This window comes from Crinia signifera, chromosome 5, assembly GCF_055691185.1.
Source record: "Crinia signifera chromosome 5, ASM5569118v1, whole genome shotgun sequence".
Taxonomy (NCBI): domain Eukaryota; kingdom Metazoa; phylum Chordata; class Amphibia; order Anura; family Myobatrachidae; genus Crinia; species Crinia signifera.
This window is the reverse complement of record NC_139221.1, coordinates 193865560-193885680: the sequence shown is the minus strand read 5'-3', so window position 1 is coordinate 193885680 and position 20121 is coordinate 193865560. Positions and strand designations below refer to the sequence as shown.

The 20121-nt window shown below is 40.8% G+C and overlaps 1 protein-coding gene across 5 annotated transcripts in view; it reads right to left on the bottom strand.

The window, feature by feature from the left end:
- ANKS6 (ankyrin repeat and sterile alpha motif domain containing 6) overlaps positions 1 to 20121 on the bottom strand; it is a 242328-nt gene that overhangs the window by 107100 nt on the left and 115107 nt on the right. For all 5 annotated transcript variants that reach the window (XR_014474970.1, XM_083188370.1, XM_083188372.1 and 2 more), the window contains 3 exons: positions 18363 to 18407; positions 7131 to 7335; positions 3233 to 3339 (listed from right to left, as the gene is read on the bottom strand). Coding sequence is in view for 4 of the 5 variants with exons in the window: in XM_083188370.1 (XP_083044496.1) it covers positions 3233 to 3339; positions 7131 to 7335; positions 18363 to 18407 (357 nt within the window). In the remaining variant the exon portion in view is untranslated. The remainder of the gene's footprint in view (positions 1 to 3232; positions 3340 to 7130; positions 7336 to 18362; positions 18408 to 20121) is intronic.

Genomic DNA, 20121 nt, shown 5'->3' with positions numbered 1-20121 from the left:
AGTTTTGTTCTTCCAATTCGACACAGATATCACCTGGCATTCCAGGTGCTTGAGAAAGGGAAGGGGGCCCTGCCTATTTTGTCATTCCCAGGCCCCACAATTTCTGATTCCAGCCCTGAAGTCTAGTGCAAACAGATTTTAAGTTGGTTTTAGGGTGATTTTTAAATGCTCTCTCAGGAGCTGAAGCAGTTTCGTGCATTCTCACTCTGCATATTCTACAGAGCCAAGCACAGGCAACTATGGGAAACAATGATGTACAGACCTGACTATGTGGTAATGGAGATTCCGTAGATCAAAATTAGAAAAGGGTGGGCTTTACAGTGTTGTGTGTGTGTGTATATGTAAATTTGTCAGTTTTCAAAGGGCTGGTGCAAGAGCACACAGATACCAATGATAGCTATTTAACAAAGTGTAGGGCGTTCCAGTACAATAACTCAGGAAGTTTTTTAACAAGGAAAACAAATCAGGCGCTATGGCAGTAGCTGTGATTCTAGGTAAAGCAGCTGCTCAAAAATGGGGGGGGGGGGGGGGGGGGGGGGGGTAGTCAATCCCAACCTAGAGAGAAAAAGGCACAAACAGTCATGCACAAGGCATGTGAGCAGCGCTTAATAAATTTAAACCAGTTGAATGAATAATGAAAATATTTTACTATAATAAAAAACAGATATAAACAATATACCACATGTCTTCAACCTGTGGCCCTCCAGATGTTGTAGAACTACATGTCCCAGCATGCCCTGACAGTTTTGGCATGCTCTCATAGGAAAAAAAATGTAGCAATGCATGTTGGAACATGTAGTTTCACAACATCTGGAGGGCCACAGGTTGAAGACCCATGCGGAATATACCACAGATGCACAATACAATACACAATATAAAATAAATGTTAAAATCACGCCACAGAAGAATGGATGGAGTGTAGATTAGCCATGGGGAACAAGGGGCAATGGGGTACAGTGGGTCACAGGTAAGTGCATTTTACCGGTATTTGGGTGACCTTTTTGATCCAGGAAAGTCCACTTTTGTAACAAATGGTGTTTATCCTTACTATTGATCACGGTAATTTATAAGCCGTTTGGAGGTAGGAGTGAACCATAGGCTTCCGCTATTCTACTGGTAATCTGCCCTAGTGGACTATATTGGATTATAGCCACCAGTGTGGTCCAGGATACGGTGTCCGCCAGGAGATGGAATGTCACTGGAAGGGGCTTCTACTCACAGGGTCCTTCCCACTTGGTTGGCTGGATGGTATTTGCCACCGGGGGGACTTGTAGAGCAGTGTCCGCCACACGGATGTAGTTTGGTAACAAGGGGGGTACCTGGTATCCGAAAGTCCACACTAAGCAAGATGGTACACTTTTAGGGTCCTGGGCGTGAAGTATAGAGGTGTCCACCCAGCGCATTTCGCTGCCAATTGCAGCTTTATCAAGGGTGCTGTTTGATAAAGCTTGATAAAGCTGCAGTTGGCAGCGAAATGCGCTGGATGGACACCTCTATACTTCACGCCCAGGACCCTAAAAAAGTGTACCATCTTGCCCAGTTTGGACTGTCGGATACCAGGTACCCCCTTGTTACCAAACTACATCCATGTGGCGGACACTGCTCTACAAGTCCACTGGTGGCAAATACCATCCAGCCCCTTCCAGTGACATTCCATCTCCTGGCGGACACCGCATCCTGGACCACCCTGGTGGATATAATCCAATATAATCCACTAGGGCAGATTACCAGTAGAATAGCGGAAGCCTATGGTTCACTCCTACCTCCAAACAGCTTATAAATTACCGTGGTCAATAGTGAGGATAAACACCATGTCACAAAAGTGGACTTTCCTGGATCAAAAAAGTCACCCAAATACCGGTAAAGTGCACTTACCTGTGACCCACTGTACCCCATTGCCCCTCATTCCCCTGGGCTAATCTACACTCCATCCATTCTCCTGTGGCGTGATTTTAACATTTATTTTATATTGTGTATTGTATTGTGCATCTATTGTATACATATATATATATATATATATTTTATTATAGTAAAATATTTTCATTATTCATTCAATTGGTTTAAATTTATTAAGCGCTGCTCACATGCCTTGTGCATGACTACAAGTACAATAATGTTTAAAAGTTTAAGGCAGGTCTGAAAAAAAAGCTGCAAAGGAAGAACATAAAAAAATGGAAGTAAATGACAAGAAATAAATCAATAACATTTTTGGTGTGACCACCCTTTACCTTCAAAATAGTATCCATTCAAGGTGAGTTTGTGAAAGACCGTTTCACGTCACACTTCATACACCATGGCAAGACTGAGCACAGCAAAATGATGCAAGGTAATTTTACTGCATCAGCAAGGTCTCTCCCAGGCAAAGATTTCAAAGCACACTGGGGTTTCAAGATGTGCTTCTTTGATGAAGAACAATGAAACTGGCAACGTTGAGGACCATAGACCCAGTTATCGGCCTAGGATACTAAGTGCATTAAATAAGACATATCCCTACTTCCCTTCAAAATTAGAAGTTGTCCAGCAATGCCATCAGCCCAGAACTAAAAGAAACCAATGGGATCCAGGTATACCCATCTACTGTTTGGAAAAGTTTGTCTAGAAGTGTTCTTCATGGAAGAATTGTGGATAAAAAGCCATATCTTCTACATGAAAACAAGGCCAAGCAACTCAACTACGCACAAAAGTATAGGCATTGAAGGGCAGAAAAATGGCAGAAAAATGTCAGGAAGTGATCTGGACTGAGGAGTTAAAATGTGAAATACTTGGTTGTAACAGAAGGCAGTTTCTCTGCTGAAGGGCTGCAGAGCAGCAAAATAATGAGTCTGCAGGTAACCGTGAAGCATGATGGAGGTTTCTTGTTTGGGCCTGCATTTCAGCAAATGGAGTTGGGGATTTGGTCAGGATTAATGGTGTCCTCAAAAGTCGTTGAGTGAAAAGTCACAGTACACCCTTTTTGTTTCGAAAGCTGTGCAGGAATTGGGAAAATTTAATAATTTAGTAATGTATGGGTGAGGTGGGCTATATTTTGGTATATGTACAGAACATAGGCACCACCTATAAATTGGCCATTTTTAATCAAAGTCCGTTTTTTCAAATGGAAAGGGGCTCATGTAACATGTCAAACAACAGCACTATACTGTCCGATTGCCAAGCAGTATAGAATAAAAAGCACAGGCCTAACAATGGAGTAATTGTTTTAAAGCATGCATTACTAAAGAATAAAGTTCCAAACCTGGATCATTGAGTAGCATTACTAAGTCAAATGCTGTATAGCCATTTTTTGCACGCAGGTTAACATCAGCTCCTTGACTTAACAGGTAAATCACAATTTCCTTATTTCTAAACAAGAGAAAAAAAAACATCTTGTTTATCCAATTTTTAAGTTGACATCCTTTTTAACTAGAGAAAATATAGCCTATTTAAATGTCACTGTACTTTCTATTTCAAGATAGGTTAACTACAAATGTATATTTGTTTATATTGACAATTTCAGTGGCAACTGACATATGGATAAGCAAATCTAGTTATACATACAATGCTCAGCCCCCATTATGAATGCTGCTCATCATATACATTGCCGTTCATCACTCCTACTTCTGTTCCCCTTGTCCCTACACCCCCTCCCCCCACTCATCAGGCCATCACCTAACCACCCCATCCACACTGGTTGGATCCTCCTCTTCTGAAATATTAGGTCTCTTTGTTCTTCCACAGCAGTGTACTTGCTCCCATTGTACATACATGTTTGAAACGGGATAGACTTTAGTAAAATACTATATATTATCCATAGCATTAAATGCTAAATTATAAAACATATTCAGAAGTATACAAAATTCCCTAGGATTTAGGTTTCATTGAACAACAATCCAGATGAGACAACCTCACATTATACTCAGCAAGGTGAGTTGTACACTTGTTGAATATGTTTTCAAACAATGTATAACGCTCCTTCAAGCCTGCAGAATATAGGGATATAAATAAAACATGTATTGTCTCTAATTTAAACCTCCTTTCTGAAGAGCAATCCTGCCTTTGACATGGTATCATGGGAAGCTCATGGTCATAGAAAACAAAAGTGTGGAAGCAATTCACAATAATATGCCACCTTTTATAACAGTAAACATTACCTCCCATTCTAACAGCAAGACTTGGCATATGCATTGTTAAAGAATCCTCTTTAAGTGGATTAAGTGCCAAAAGAATACATTTAATTTCTGCTAGAATATAAATAGCTAGGTTTTAAGGATAAAACAAGTCCAGATGGTTAAATCAAATTGATTTACTTTTTAAGTCATCTGATTTTTTTTTTTGTAAATTCTGTTTATTGCATTTTCAAAAATAACAATACAAGGCACGATAGATGGCATAAGTATAAAGAGCAGCAAATGGATATCAGCATAACCAACATAAGAGTGGCGTGTACTTCACGACTGTGGGGTGAAGAGCAGGCCCCAACATTAACAGGTGCATAAACCTAAAAAGAATCTAGATAATGGAGGGAGGTGGTCGAATGGAGCTCCAGTGATGGGATGGAGGGAATTCATTTGTTAACGGAAACTGGAGTATCATAGTCCTGAAAGTACAAATGGTGTGATCTACATTGTCTGTATACACATCTTGTATCATGGAGTAACATATAGCTGATCATTGGAGAGATGGAATTGTAACAGATATGAAGTCATCTGATTTACTTATTAAGTAATCTGTGCTCAAGCATAGATGACTGAGACTTGGAATGTAATGACAGAGCTTGGGAAACACTCGAAAAACATAAAGTTGCTATGCATTCAATGGTTACCCATGTAAATTTGGATACTAGATTCACAATGGTACATTTTCCGGTACTCGAAAAATAAACAAAAATGTAAACGGCGCTAATAGACTATAACACAAGTATCCTGATAAAAATATATACAGGTTGAGTATCCCGTATCCGAATATCCGTTATACGAATTATTCCGAAAACCATACTTTCCAGAAAGTGGAAAAAAAAATTTGTTTAGCTAAAAACTCACTGGGGACATCTGTAACAGCCCTACTGAGGACATGATATGTAACTGGCACTATATATGTACAAGAAAATGATTGCTTGGCATTCAAATTCAATATCTGAGATAGTACACAAATTTTGTTTCATGTTTTGAAACCTTGTTTTTTGAACAAATAAAATATATTTGTGTGTATTTTATGTGGTAATAAAATATATTTGTGTTTATTTTATGTGTTTATACAGCATAAATGCAAGATACTTCAAAATACATCATTGAAATATTAAAATATTCCAAAATACGGAATAATCCATTATCCAAAATTCTCCTGGTCCCGAGTGGTTTGTAGCGACAGGCAGTGAAGTGATGACGTGTTTCCCCGCCTCTCTCCTTGTCAGAGGCTTCATCCGACAAAGCCACTGATGAGGAGAGAGGCGGGGAAACGCGTCATCACTACACTGCGTGTCGCTACAAACCACTAGAGCCTGGGAGACTGAAGCCGGAGCAGGCTCCTTGAGAAGGCTGCATCATCGGTAAGACCAGCAGCCGGGGACCCGCTCCAGGCACGCGATTCTCACCACAAGTGGATTACAAACAATAACCCATCCTAAACATCGGAGCATAAGTATCAAGCAATTGTGTATCTTACAGCATTCTTTGAATGAATGGGCGCTTTCAGATTTGACACGGTCACAAAGTGACCTGAGGGTCCCGCACAACTGAACCCTATGTGTGATTGACTAACATGCTTAAAAGCTAAAAAGTACTAACCTTGCTTATCAGTGTGACTATGGGTGCTTTTTCCCTAATTGCAGGGTCAATTATAACAGCTGTATTGAGTGCACTAAACACAGCTATACTTATAAGCACCAAGCCTCTTGTTTACTGCCAAAGCCCGACTGGGCGCATATAAATAGCCAATTCATAAAGCTATGCATGCTGTAGTCTATGAAATAGATAGATTTTTAAGCTTATGATTTTATGCTACATAAATTTTATTGATTGTGTATAAAGTATATGATATTGTCTCACCGGCCGGTGGTATTGTGAATTAAGATTTTGCTTAAGAAAAATAAATACCGGTATATATTTTTATCAGGATACTTTATTTTTCTGGTTCAATTTAAGGGTTGAGTATCCCTTATAAACGGCCGCTGGGACTATAATTAGTGCACTGCGCTTGGTTATACTACATTGGTTTGTTTTCCGGTACTTGTTTCCTAGCATGGCACCCATCGCATCGCACACCATAAGCCATACGATGGTATGCGATGTTACGCGATGGCAGCCAATGTTATACAATTTTTAAATCGCATACCATCGCATTGTATGCCATTGTATGCCATATTCAATGGTATACGATTTAAAATTGTATAAGCACCCTAATGGGTGTTTTCAATGTTAAATGTGCCCCCTATAAGATTATTAATTGTATAAGCCCCGAATTAGGGTGCTTACAATGTTAAAAGCACCCCCACACCACCCCCACTATCAACGCCAACCCGAAGCGTGGCGAGCCCGCGAGGGGTGGCGGTACGCGTCCTCCGACCTTTTCATACCCCCACTATCCATGCCGGCGTGGAAATGATTTTACATAGTGTGGCGGTCGCAGCGAGCCACGGAGCCCGAAGCATGGCGAGCCCCGTGGAATACATGTAAAGTAATACGCTTCTGCTCGCCACGCTTTGGGCTCGGTGGCTCGCTGCGCTCGCCACACTATATAAAGTCAACTCCATGCCGACGTGGATAGTGGGGGTATGAAAAGGTCGAAGGACACGTACTGCCGCCGCTCACCACGTTCCGGGTTGGCGTTGATATGGGGGGTGGCGTGGGGGTGCATTTAACATTGTGCTTATACAATTAAACATCGTATAGGGGGGCCATTTACCATTGAAAAAACCCATTAGGGTGCTTATACAATTGAAAATCGCATGTTGGCATATGGCATGTGATGCGATACAATGCATACAATGCCATCCGACTAAATATCATGGGCGCCGTGCTAGGAAACAAGTACCCATTTTCCTATGTCATACTCCTTTCTAAAATACATTGCATTAACACAACAAAATTAACATATTTATGTTACATACTGCAAATAATATTCTCTGTTAAGAGTTATTAACATACCACTGCACCTACCCATGATAAGTGGCTTGCATTAGAGCTGTCCAGGCATGGACACTGTCCTGTTTGTTTATATCTATGTTCTTATCAACCAGAAGGCGCACTAGTTCTAGTTTCCCAGTAACTGCAGCTATCATTAATGGAGATGCTCCATCTGCATTAACAGCATTGACTTGGTTAGGATCCTCATCTAAAATCTCTTTAACCAGCAACAGATTCCCTACAAAAAAAGAACAAAATACACATTAATAGCTAAACAAGCATTGATATCATTAATATTCCAATTATGTATACATCATGGTCATAAAAGCAGAAGAAAGCAAAATAATTACCTGCCCACTGCAATACAGTTAGATACTGAAGCTCATCCCATACCTCTAGTTTAGCTATACAGTTACTTTAACATTACTGACCCTGCACTTGTACAAATGATCCAATACACAGAGCATTTTTCATAGCAAGATTTCAGCAATGTCGCTCAAACCATGCTGACTTGGTTAAAGCAGTGCATTCCTCTTAACTTGCAACCAGTTGCTGGAGAGTGAGACAGAACATAGTGGTTACTTGTAACTTCTTACATATTGTTACTCTCCATGCCCTGCCCGCCGCAAACCCGCCACATCCTGGACCCGGAAGGAAAACCCCTCCTCCCCCTAGCAATGCAGCCAGACGTCCTTCCGGCTGCAGGGGGGAGGAGGAGGCACCGCAGACAGCCAAGCTGAGCTGTCCTGGCATGACACATTACAGGTATCACAGGGGCCTCCTTCACCGCACCGTGATGCCAACTGCATATGTTAGTACATATGCGCTTGCATCGCGGCGGCCGGCGAGGTATGTTAATACATCCTGCCCTAGATGAGATCGGTCATATTTTTATACACTGTGGTTAAAAGTATTTGCCCCAGTAGGCTACTATGAAAGCCTCTGGCTTAGTTGTGAGGGTCAGGTGTCCTAACCTCCTGGGATAGCCAGCACCTTTGCAATCTATAGCCACTGATTGCCCATTGCACAGCCGCCTCCCACTGACCGCCAATGCATGCTGATTGATCCCTGCTGCTCAACCCCTACTTTGGAAAAACCTAGGAATACAGTGGAAATAGGGACCTCAAAGTGAGACCTGACAAAATCCTGGGTTTGACCCGGAATTTTGGTAGAAAAGTGCTATTATACTAGAGACTAATTTAAGAACATTCAAAAACTGAATGAAGATTGTTAGCATGCATGATAAAACTCTCATACTGTATATAAACATCAGAGACCATAAAAAAAAAAAATATATATATATATATATATATATATATTATATATATATATATTTTTTTTTTTTTTTTTTTTTTTTTAATTGAGTCTTTATTTAATTTTTCCAAATCATTAAAATACATACATAATAACGAATACAATACACCTCAAACACATCTACAATACATACACATACAAAGTCAGGGCTTGTGATCTTTTTTCTACACATTGAGACTACACTAGAAGATGGACATATAACTGATTTAATTAAGGGACCAGCTAACATAATATATATATATATATATATATATATATATATATATATATATATATATATATATATATATATATATATATATATATATATATATATATATATATATATATATATATATATATATATATATATATATATATATATATATATATAGTAGAGTCCAGGCAATTCGCACACTTTAGAGAAGCAACTTTAGAGTGCAGGGGCCACATAAAAATAAGTTAGAAAAACGAAGAAGCCAGCACATCCATTCCAACAAGGAAAAAAGTTTTTATGTAATAAAGTGCAAAAAATAGGGGACACATCATGGAGGGTATGGGTCAGTACATGGATACAGTCCAGTCACAATGTTACCACAATCCAGAAAAAAGCATGATTGTCCACTTTCAAGCCACTGATGCCCGACGGCCGTTTCGGTGTGGTCACCGTCGTCAGGAGCATAAATGGCTATCAGTTTGGACGCATATAAATAGCATGGTCAATCAATCAAAATCCAACACACCTGTGTATCCACAGCGCACACCGCACCAATTGCATATCCATTCCGTCTGCCATGTACAAGGTAAGCTGCGTCCGTGACCGGAAATGACGTCACACGGGTACGGACTGAAAGTCCTTCCCCGTGTTCGTTTCCACGGCAACAGGACGCAAATGCCGGAGAGATCTCAAGCCTGGATCTACGGCGTCAGACAGGGTACAACCCCAGGACTGGCGTCCGTTACCATGGCAAGGTCTCTCTGTAGCGCATGTCTCAAAACCTCTACTTCATGTCCGCGATCCTGACAAAATGCCTGGGCACGCTGACAAAGGAGGGAGTATGCTGGCTAATAGCCATTGCTGGCAAAATTACACTATAAGTACAGAAATGTGGCGGATGACGCTGGTGTATTAGTGTGCGCTGGTTAGGTGCACAAATCACATAATATAGCAACCATATATTATATGCGATATACATGTGATCACAAAGACTGGCAGCCATGAATAGATATCAAGAAAAGAAAAGGAGAAACAAAAATAAAAAAGAGAGAAAAAGACATATGAAAAATGCACAAACATCATAAATCTAGAGAAAACAATTGAGGGAATATTCCTCATTAAGTCCATCAGGGGATATACAGCCAAGTTGGCGTATCCAGAAGCTTTCTCTTCTTAGCAATAAATTTCCACGATCTCCCCCTCTTCTCAACGGGGGTACATGATCCACAGGCATAAAATGGAAGTCCTTCATAGTATGTTTGGAAAGATGGAAATGCTTTGCAACAGGTGGAGTCGTCGCATCGATGGTGGTTATAGCTTTTTTCAAAGAGGATCGATGCATCGCAATACGTTCCTTCAGAGTCCTTATCGTTTTACCGATATATACCAGATTGCATGTGCAAATAATCGCATACACCACAAAACGACTATCACAGGTGAGATGATGACGAATGGGGTATGGGGTTGAGGTTCTAGGATCAACAAAAACATCAGAAGTTAGTAAAAATTGGCAGTTGACACATTTGCCACATTTAAAGCTCCCATTTTTGGGAACCAGCCATTTTGTCATTTTTACAGGTGCCAGATCAGATTTGGCAATTAGGTCTTTCACGTTTCTACTTTTCTTGTAGCAAAACATTGGATAATTCACACAATATTGCCCTATTACAGAGTCTGCCTGTAAAATGTGCCAATGATTCATAACTACATCACGTATTCTTTTGGAAGCTATAGAATACGTGCTGATAAAGGTCAACCTATCTGGTTGGTCCAATCTGGTCTTAGAAGAAAGAGCCTGTTCTTGCGAGATCTCCTCACAATGACTAATGGCTTCACTAATCTCATCCCTGGAATAACCCCTCTCCTCAAACCTTTTCCCCATCTCTATCAAAGAAGGAGATACATCTTTGTCATCTGACGTTATACGTCTCACTCTGAGTAGTTGGGACAGCGGCAAACCACGCTTGAGAGGGCGTGGATGGAAACTGTCAGCCATAAGTAACATATTTTTATCAGTTGGCTTGCGATACACGCAAGTGGTAATGCAACCATCACGAAGGGTAATTCCAACATCGAGGAAACTGATGTACATCTCACTAAATGCCAATGTGAAACGGATGGAAGTGGGCAGGTCATTCAAGAAATCAACAAACTCAGTCAGAAGCTTGGGTCCACCAGTCCACACCATGAATAGGTCATCAATGTAACGAACGTAAAAAAATACAAATGAAGAATAAATGGGATGTGACATAATATGTTGGTTCTCATACATATGCATAAACAGGTTGGCATAGGCCGGGGCCATATTGGACCCCATGGCCGTGCCCTGTCGCTGTAAATAAAAAAATTTTTCAAAAAGAAAATAATTTTTTGTAAGTACAATCTCCATAAGCAATAATAAAAAATTCACATTGGGACCTTCATAGTGTGGACTGGCAGAAACCAAGCTCCTGACTGCATCCAGTCCATCCTTATGTATAATGTTGGTGTATAAACTAGAAACATCTAGAGTCACTAAAAGAGAGTCAACTGGAAGTTTGCCTAACTGTTTTAACTTATGTATAAAGTCAGTGGTGTCACGTAGGTAATAGGTGGTATTCTGCACCACGGGTTGGAGCCAAAAGTCGATATATTGGGAAATGGGCTGGCACAGGGATCCACAGGTCGACACAATAGGTCGACCTGGTGGATTGACCAAGGTTTTGTGCACCTTGGGCAACACATAGAGAATCGGGGTACGTGGATGGGTTTGCGTAAGGAAATAAACAGTGGGCTCATCTAGCCACTCATTGATGAGCCCCATCTGTATAACAGAATCGATTTCCTTTTTATAGGCATATGTTGGATCATATGTCAACCTTTTATAACATACTTCATCGGCAAGCTGCCGAAGTACTTCAGAGATATAATCTGATCTATTAAGTATCACCACCCCGCCCCCCTTATCAGCGGGGCGAATGGTGATACTGGTGTTGGCTCCAAGATTTTTAAGTGCCATATTTTGCTCCTTAGAAAGATTGGAATAAGATAGCTTTTGTTTACTCATAAAGTCTAGGGTGTCACGCTTAACAAGATTGATAAAGGTCTCAATAGAACGATTTTGACAGGGAGGATTAAAGGTGCTTTTAGTTTTAAAGGGATGGGGTTTTTTGGGAGGCGTAGGATTTTTTACAAAAAAATCTTTTAGTCTCAAGGAGCGATGAAATCTATACAGTTCAACTTCAAAATCAAAGGGGCGTTGTTTAAAAGTTTTTACATAACTGAGGCCCTTACCCAATACCTCCAATTCATATCTGTCAGGTGTATAATCTGACAGATTGAATATTACGGTTTCATTTTGTTTCTGCGTCCTTGTTGCCTCCTGTCTCTTCCTCCTCCCAGATCCACCCCTTCTGCAAGGTCTCCTCCCTGTGTTTTGTATTTTGATCGCGTCAGACTGCCTTTGGGAAAAACCCGCTGTGAGGGTTGGTCAGAGTCGCTAGCCGATGTATGAGTGTCAACATCTGAAAAACCCTTATCTGTCCGTCCTACCCGTCTTCTACGAGCTCTAAAATTTTCTCTCCAATTAGTTTTGGATTCATTGCCCTGTAACCAGCCATACACACGTAAATCCCTATAATCTTCTTTGACAGTTTTATATTTGCTTTTTTTAAAGGCTAACAATTCCAGTCTAAAGGCATCAACGGAATCACCAAGTTTAACTAATAAATCCCCTGATGGGTCACTTTTAAGCAAATCAATGCCAGCATTTTCACATGTAGAGATTTCCTGCTGCAGCAGCTCTAAATCAAGATTAACTCGTTCTATGACTAGCAAAATCAGTTGTAATGAACAGTCATTTAGAATCTGACACCATTGCTGGCAAAAAACCATGTTAGTCCGACCAATAGTTGGCTGATTGCGGATTCTAAAGCCGCGTGGAATCATCTTTTCTTTGTAATACTGCGATAAAGTCAATCCATGCAATGTTAATTCCACTTGTCTTTTTTTCAGCTTTAATAAATCGGAGTAAATCTCAGCAGGGGTGTCTATATCAAAAGCCAAAACCTCAGTGTTGGAAAACAGTATGCGGGCCTCATCTTTACTGTCAAAACGTTTTATCCCACTCAGAGCCTCTGTCAATGCTTTATCCATGCTGTCAGTCATTGCGAAAAAATGTATAACATCCAACTCCAAGAAAAACGAAAAAATAAAAATAAAAAAACAAAGAAGAAAAAATCACAAGAGAGTCCCAGGACAGCAATCCTGTATCTTTAAGAGCAGGTGCAAAACTTGCATAATAAGTTATAATAGAGTCCAGGCAATTCGCACACTTTAGAGAAGCAACTTTAGAGTGCAGGGGCCACATAAAAATAAGTTAGAAAAACGAAGAAGCCAGCACATCCATTCCAACAAGGAAAAAAGTTTTTATGTAATAAAGTGCAAAAAATAGGGGACACATCATGGAGGGTATGGGTCAGTACATGGATACAGTCCAGTCACAATGTTACCACAATCCAGAAAAAAGCATGATTGTCCACTTTCAAGCCACTGATGCCCGACGGCCGTTTCGGTGTGGTCACCGTCGTCAGGAGCATAAATGGCTATCAGTTTGGACGCATATAAATAGCATGGTCAATCAATCAAAATCCAACACACCTGTGTATCCACAGCGCACACCGCACCAATTGCATATCCATTCCGTCTGCCATGTACAAGGTAAGCTGCGTCCGTGACCGGAAATGACGTCACACGGATACGGACTGAAAGTCCTTCCCCGTGTTCGTTTCCACGGCAACAGGACGCAAATGCCGGAGAGATCTCAAGCCTGGATCTACGGCGTCAGACAGGGTACAACCCCAGGACTGGCGTCCGTTACCATGGCAAGGTCTCTCTGTAGCGCATGTCTCAAAACCTCTACTTCATGTCCGGGATCCTGACAAAATGCCTGGGCACGCTGACAAAGGAGGGAGTATGCTGGCTAATAGCCATTGCTGGCAAAATTACACTATAAGTACGTTGTACTCCAGGCTTGAGATCTCTCCGGCATTTGCGTCCTGTTGCCGTGGAAACGAACACGGGGAAGGACTTTCAGTCCGTACCCGTGTGACGTCATTTCCGGTCACGGACGCAGCTTACCTTGTACATGGCAGACGGAATGGATATGCAATTGGTGCGGTGTGCGCTGTGGATACACAGGTGTGTTGGATTTTGATTGATTGACCATGCTATTTATATGCGTCCAAACTGATAGCCATTTATGCTCCTGACGACGGTGACCACACCGAAACGGCCGTCGGGCATCAGTGGCTTGAAAGTGGACCATCATGCTTTTTTCTGGATTGTGGTAACATTGTGACTGGACTGTATCCATGTACTGACCCATACCCTCCATGATGTGTCCCCTATTTTTTGCACTTTATTACATAAAAACTTTTTTCCTTGTTGGAATGGATGTGCTGGCTTCTTCGTTTTTCTAACTTATTTTTATGTGGCCCCTGCACTCTAAAGTTGCTTCTCTAAAGTGTGCGAATTGCCTGGACTCTATTATAACTCATTATGCAAGTTTTGCACCTGCTCTTAAAGATACAGGATTGCTGTCCTGGGACTCTCTTGTGATTTTTTCTTCTTTGTTTTTTTATTTTTATTTTTTCGTTTTTCTTGGAGTTGGATGTTATACATTTTTTCGCAATGACTGACAGCATGGATAAAGCATTGACAGAGGCTCTGAGTGGGATAAAACGTTTTGACAGTAAAGATGAGGCCCGCATACTGTTTTCCAACACTGAGGTTTTGGCTTTTGATATAGACACCCCTGCTGAGATTTACTCCGATTTATTAAAGCTGAAAAAAAGACAAGTGGAATTAACATTGCATGGATTGACTTTATCGCAGTATTACAAAGAAAAGATGATTCCACGCGGCTTTAGAATCCGCAATCAGCCAACTATTGGTCGGACTAACATGGTTTTTTGCCAGCAATGGTGTCAGATTCTAAATGACTGTTCATTACAACTGATTTTGCTAGTCATAGAACGAGTTAATCTTGATTTAGAGCTGCTGCAGCAGGAAATCTCTACATGTGAAAATGCTGGCATTGATTTGCTTAAAAGTGACCCATCAGGGGATTTATTAGTTAAACTTGGTGATTCCGTTGATGCCTTTAGACTGGAATTGTTAGCCTTTAAAAAAAGCAAATATAAAACTGTCAAAGAAGATTATAGGGATTTACGTGTGTATGGCTGGTTACAGGGCAATGAATCCAAAACTAATTGGAGAGAAAATTTTAGAGCTCGTAGAAGACGGGTAGGACGGACAGATAAGGGTTTTTCAGATGTTGACACTCATACATCGGCTAGCGACTCTGACCAACCCTCACAGCGGGTTTTTCCCAAAGGCAGTCTGACGCGATCAAAATACAAAACACAGGGAGGAGACCTTGCAGAAGGGGTGGATCTGGGAGGAGGAAGAGACAGGAGGCAACAAGGACGCAGAAACAAAATGAAACCGTAATATTCAATCTGTCAGATTATACACCTGACAGATATGAATTGGAGGTATTGGGTAAGGGCCTCAGTTATGTAAAAACTTTTAAACAACGCCCCTTTGATTTTGAAGTTGAACTGTATAGATTTCATCGCTCCTTGAGACTAAAAGATTTTTTTGTAAAAAATCCTACGCCTCCCAAAAAACCCCATCCCTTTAAAACTAAAAGCACCTTTGATCCTCCCTGTCAAAATCGTTCTATTGAGACCTTTATCAATCTTGTTAAGCGTGACACCCTAGACTTTATGAGTAAACAAAAGCTATCTTATTCCAATCTTTCTAAGGAGCAAAATATGGCACTTAAAAATCTTGGAGCCAACACCAGTATCACCATTCGCCCCGCTGATAAGGGGGGCGGGGTGGTGATACTTAATAGATCAGATTATATCTCTGAAGTACTTCGGCAGCTTGCCGATGAAGTATGTTATAAAAGGTTGACATATGATCCAACATATGCCTATAAAAAGGAAATCGATTCTGTTATACAGATGGGGCTCATCAATGAGTGGCTAGATGAGCCCACTGTTTATTTCCTTACGCAAACCCATCCACGTACCCCGATTCTCTATGTGTTGCCCAAGGTGCACAAAACCTTGGTCAATCCACCAGGTCGACCTATTGTGTCGACCTGTGGATCCCTGTGCCAGCCCATTTCCCAATATATCGACTTTTGGCTCCAACCCGTGGTGCAGAATACCACCTATTACCTACGTGACACCACTGACTTTATACATAAGTTAAAACAGTTAGGCAAACTTCCAGTTGACTCTCTTTTAGTGACTCTAGATGTTTCTAGTTTATACACCAACATTATACATAAGGATGGACTGGATGCAGTCAGGAGCTTGGTTTCTGCCAGTCCACACTATGAAGGTCCCAATGTGAATTTTTTATTATTGCTTATGGAGATTGTACTTACAAAAAATTATTTTCTTTTTGAAAAAATTTTTTATTTACAGCGACAGGGCACGGCCATGGGGTCCAATATGGCCCCGGCCTATGCCAACCTGTTTATGCATATGTATGAGAACCAACATATTATGTCACATCCCATTTATTCTTCATTTGTATTTTTTTTACGTTCGTTACATTGATGACCTATTCATGGTGTGGACTGGTGAACCCAAGCTTCTGACTGAGTTTGTTGATTTCTTGAATGACCTGCCCACTTCCATCCGTTTCACATTGGCATTTAGTGAGATGTACATCAGTTTCCTCGATGTTGGAATTACCCTTCGTGATGGTTGCATTACCACTTGCGTGTATCGCAAGCCAACTGATAAAAATATGTTACTTATGGCTGACAGTTTCCATCCACGCCCTCTCAAGCGTGGTTTGCCGCTGTCCCAACTACTCAGAGTGAGACGTATAACGTCAGATGACAAAGATGTATCTCCTTCTTTGATAGAGATGGGGAAAAGGTTTGAGGAGAGGGGTTATTCCAGGGATGAGATTAGTGAAGCCATTAGTCATTGTGAGGAGATCTCGCAAGAACAGGCTCTTTCTTCTAAGACCAGATTGGACCAACCAGATAGGTTGACCTTTATCAGCACGTATTCTATAGCTTCCAAAAGAATACGTGATGTAGTTATGAATCATTGGCACATTTTACAGGCAGACTCTGTAATAGGGCAATATTGTGTGAATTATCCAATGTTTTGCTACAAGAAAAGTAGAAACGTGAAAGACCTAATTGCCAAATCTGATCTGGCACCTGTAAAAATGACAAAATGGCTGGTTCCCAAAAATGGGAGCTTTAAATGTGGCAAATGTGTCAACTGCCAATTTTTACTAACTTCTGATGTTTTTGTTGATCCTAGAACCTCAACCCCATACCCCATTCGTCATCATCTCACCTGTGATAGTCGTTTTGTGGTGTATGCGATTATTTGCACATGCAATCTGGTATATATCGGTAAAACGATAAGGACTCTGAAGGAACGTATTGCGATGCATCGATCCTCTTTGAAAAAAGCTATAACCACCATCGATGCGACGACTCCACCTGTTGCAAAGCATTTCCATCTTTCCAAACATACTATGAAGGACTTCCATTTTATGCCTGTGGATCATGTACCCCCGTTGAGAAGAGGGGGAGATCGTGGAAATTTATTGCTAAGAAGAGAAAGCTTCTGGATACGCCAACTTGGCTGTATATCCCCTGATGGACTTAATGAGGAATATTCCCTCAATTGTTTTCTCTAGATTTATGATGTTTGTGCATTTTTCATATGTCTTTTTCTCTCTTTTTTATTTTTGTTTCTCCTTTTCTTTTCTTGATATCTATTCATGGCTGCCAGTCTTTGTGATCACATGTATATCGCATATAATATATGGTTGCTATATTATGTGATTTGTGCACCTAACCAGCGCACACTAATACACCAGCGTCATCCGCCACATTTCTGTACTTATAGTGTAATTTTGCCAGCAATGGCTATTAGCCAGCATACTCCCTCCTTTGTCAGCGTGCCCAGGCATTTTGTCAGGATCGCGGACATGAAGTAGAGGTTTTGAGACATGCGCTACAGAGAGACCTTGCCATGGTAACGGACGCCAGTCCTGGGGTTGTACCCTGTCTGACGCCGTAGATCCAGGCTTGAGATCTCTCCGGCATTTGCGTCCTGTTGCCGTGGAAACGAACACGGGGAAGGACTTTCAGTCCGTACCCGTGTGACGTCATTTCCGGTCACGGACGCAGCTTACCTTGTACATGGCAGACGGAATGGATATGCAATTGGTGCGGTGTGCGCTGTGGATACACAGGTGTGTTGGATTTTGATTGATTGACCATGCTATTTATATGCGTCCAAACTGATAGCCATTTATGCTCCTGACGACGGTGACCACACCGAAACGGCCGTCGGGCATCAGTGGCTTGAAAGTGGACAATCATGCTTTTTTCTGGATTGTGGTAACATTGTGACTGGACTGTATCCATGTACTGACCCATACCCTCCATGATGTGTCCCCTATTTTTTGCACTTTATTACATAAAAACTTTTTTCCTTGTTGGAATGGATGTGCTGGCTTCTTCGTTTTTCTAACTTATTTTTATGTGGCCCCTGCACTCTAAAGTTGCTTCTCTAAAGTGTGCGAATTGCCTGGACTCTAATATATATATATATATATATATATATATATATATATATATATATATATATATATATATATATATATATATATATTTAGATAATATTTAAAGAGAAGAAAGAAAAAAAAAAACATACCCATTTTTACAGCATGAAAAACGTCTGGTCGGCGCTTTTCTTCATCTATTGCAAAAAAATAGATATATAATCATTATTATTAGCAATAACTATTGGTTATTTTAAAAATAAAAAAAATTTTTTACAGTCTTCAATTCAAAACAAGAAGGGTTCTATTCATAAGCATTTTATATCGTCTTAGCGAAATAATGTTTTCAGTGCTGCACATATACCTAGTGAAAGATAGATTAATGATGAATTGCATCTGTTTTCGTCATTGCACATACACAGTAAGTAAACTTGCATGCACAATGGTCCCAATTCTGCTTTCCACTCACTTTCCTCCGTTTACAAGTGAGCTGCTCCGCAACAGCCATCCCCACCAAGCTAAGAACTAGGCTCACTTCTGCCACAACGAGGCAAATAAAGCCACCAATACATGGTTAGACTATGGAAAAGAAACAGTAAGCAGAGCAGTGAACTGGGAAACGATAAACAAACTCGATCTATGGGACTGTCAGTGTTTCTCCTGCCCAGTCATGGTGATATAGGCTGCAGCATATAATGGAAGCTGTGGCTTCAGTGCATAGCAAGCCAATAAAACCAGCCTGATTCTGATTAGCTATTGCTGTAATGTGACAGCAAATGGCCACAGCTTCATCTAACAGTGGTTTTAAACATGAGATTGGCAGAAGCTAGCCAATAAGAATCATGATAGTTTTTGGCTGCTGCTAGATATCAATCACAATCAACTTTTTGGCCACCCCTGCAGTATGAGTTACATGCAAACACTGCTACATTTTTTCATATGGAGTTGCGGCACTTGCATTAAAATCCGTGTACGTTTGCTCATTTCCCATTCAAAAGTACATTCACCACACAGATAAAAATGTAACCTAATTCGGGTAGGATTCATTAATTATACAGTAAAACTATTTTAAAGAGAACGCAATTTATTTGGTAAATATTAAACTTATCTTTATTATTTTTTTTTGCAAAATTGTCCTTGCCTTTTCTGGAAATAAAATATCCTGGGTCAAATTCAACTAGGAAAAGTGCTAGTAACCTTGGACTTTTAAGCCTGGAGCTATTCAGGGGTAGATTTATGAAGCAGTGGTAAGGGGGGGTACACACCAGAACGATTAGGGCTCAATTCCATCAATCTGGATCCAATTCCGACCGATTGGATGCAGATTGTATGTAGATTGGGCATGTTTAAGTCCAATTCCGATCCGATTCCAATCCGATGCGCGTCCCCGCTGTCGTTTGGTCGTTTTACAGATCCCACCTGCTGCAGTGAGGATCTGTAAAAGATCCATTCAACTGGATACAGACTCAGATCGGATTGGGATCAAATTGGATGCAGATCGTTAGCAGATTGTGTGCTCCAACAGATCGTGCGAAAATCACACAATCTGCTAACAATCTACTAACAATCAGGATCGTTCTGGTGTGTACCTGGCCTAAGGGAGGAGAAGTGATACAGTGCCTGGTAATTTATCACCGGCCAATCAGCTCCTATTTAAACCCAGCCTGTATCTTAACAGTCAGAAGCTGATTGGCCAGTGATAAAGTACCAGGCACTTTATCACTTCTCCTCCCTTATCACTGCTTCATAAATCTACCCCTCAGTTCTAAGCCCTTTTCTTCGTTTGGATATAAATTCTGGAATAAGTTCCTAGGAACTATGGTTTGTGCGTAGGATGCTTACCACGCCTTTCTGTTCAATTTAACAACATTCAAATCAGGCTCAAACAGAAATCCGCAGTAAGTGCATCAT